General features: G+C 53.5%; 1 protein-coding gene across 1 annotated transcript; it reads left to right on the top strand.

The window, feature by feature from the left end:
- Positions 1-214: 214 nt before the first annotated feature.
- On the top strand, positions 215-805 carry Pmar_PMAR007405 (malate dehydrogenase, putative; the record flags this gene model as incomplete). Its single annotated transcript, XM_002766212.1, has 1 exon — positions 215-805. A coding segment is annotated over one exon (591 nt), but the record flags the coding sequence as incomplete, so codon positions are not given.
- Between the last annotated feature and the right edge of the window lie 41 nt (positions 806-846).

The raw sequence follows: 846 nt of genomic DNA, 5'->3' as shown, positions 1-846 counted from the left end.
TGCTTCGCATTGTGCCTACGGATCCGTTCCATCTCGTACTTGAGATCATTTTGTCCTAGCAAGTCCTACTTCGAATCATGCGCCGTCGAAGTTGCGTGAAACCGATGTCCCGAAGCCCATCCTGCGCTGAGCTATAGATTAGCTGCAAGCTGGCGCCCTGCTTGAAGTTAGCACTCCATCATCCCACTTTGTGGATTCAATCAACAACAACATCATGTCTATCAAGGTCGCTCTTCTCGGTGCTTGCGGTGGTATCGGACAGCCTCTCGCTCTTCTCTTGAAGCTCAACCAGAAGATCTCTGAGTTGGCTCTCTACGATATCAAGCAGGCCCGAACTCCTTGCGCTGGTGTTGCTGAGGATTTGAGTCACATCAACACTCCCGCTGAGGTTAAGGGTTACGCTGGTGAGGAGGAGATCGAGGCGTGCCTCACCGGCAGCGATATCGTCATCATCACTGCCGGTGTTCCTCGTAAGCCTGGCATGACCAGAGATGATCTCTTCTCGATCAACGCCGGTATCGCCGCTGGTCTTGCCAAGAACTGCGCCAAGTATGCCCCTAAGGCTACTCTTTGCATCGTCACCAACCCCGTGAACTCTATCGTTCCCGCTTGTGCTGAGGTCTACAAGCAGGCCGGTGTCTTCAACCCTAAGAAGCTCCTCGGTGTTTCCCTCTTGGATACCGTCAGGGCCGAGACCTTCGTTGCCAAGGAGTTGAAGGCTGATGTCAACAAGGTGACTATCCCCGTCATCGGTGGTCATGCTGGTGTGACCATCATGCCTTGGTTCTCTCACTCCACTCCCAAGGTTGACTTCGATGAGGCTACCCTCACTGCTCTGGACAACCA

Source organism: Perkinsus marinus (genome assembly GCF_000006405.1).
Source record: "Perkinsus marinus ATCC 50983 genomic scaffold scf_1104296973362, whole genome shotgun sequence".
Classification (NCBI taxonomy): Eukaryota; Perkinsozoa; order Perkinsida; family Perkinsidae; genus Perkinsus; species Perkinsus marinus.
The sequence above is the reverse complement of the archived record's forward strand: the minus strand, read 5'-3'. Positions and strand labels throughout refer to the sequence as shown.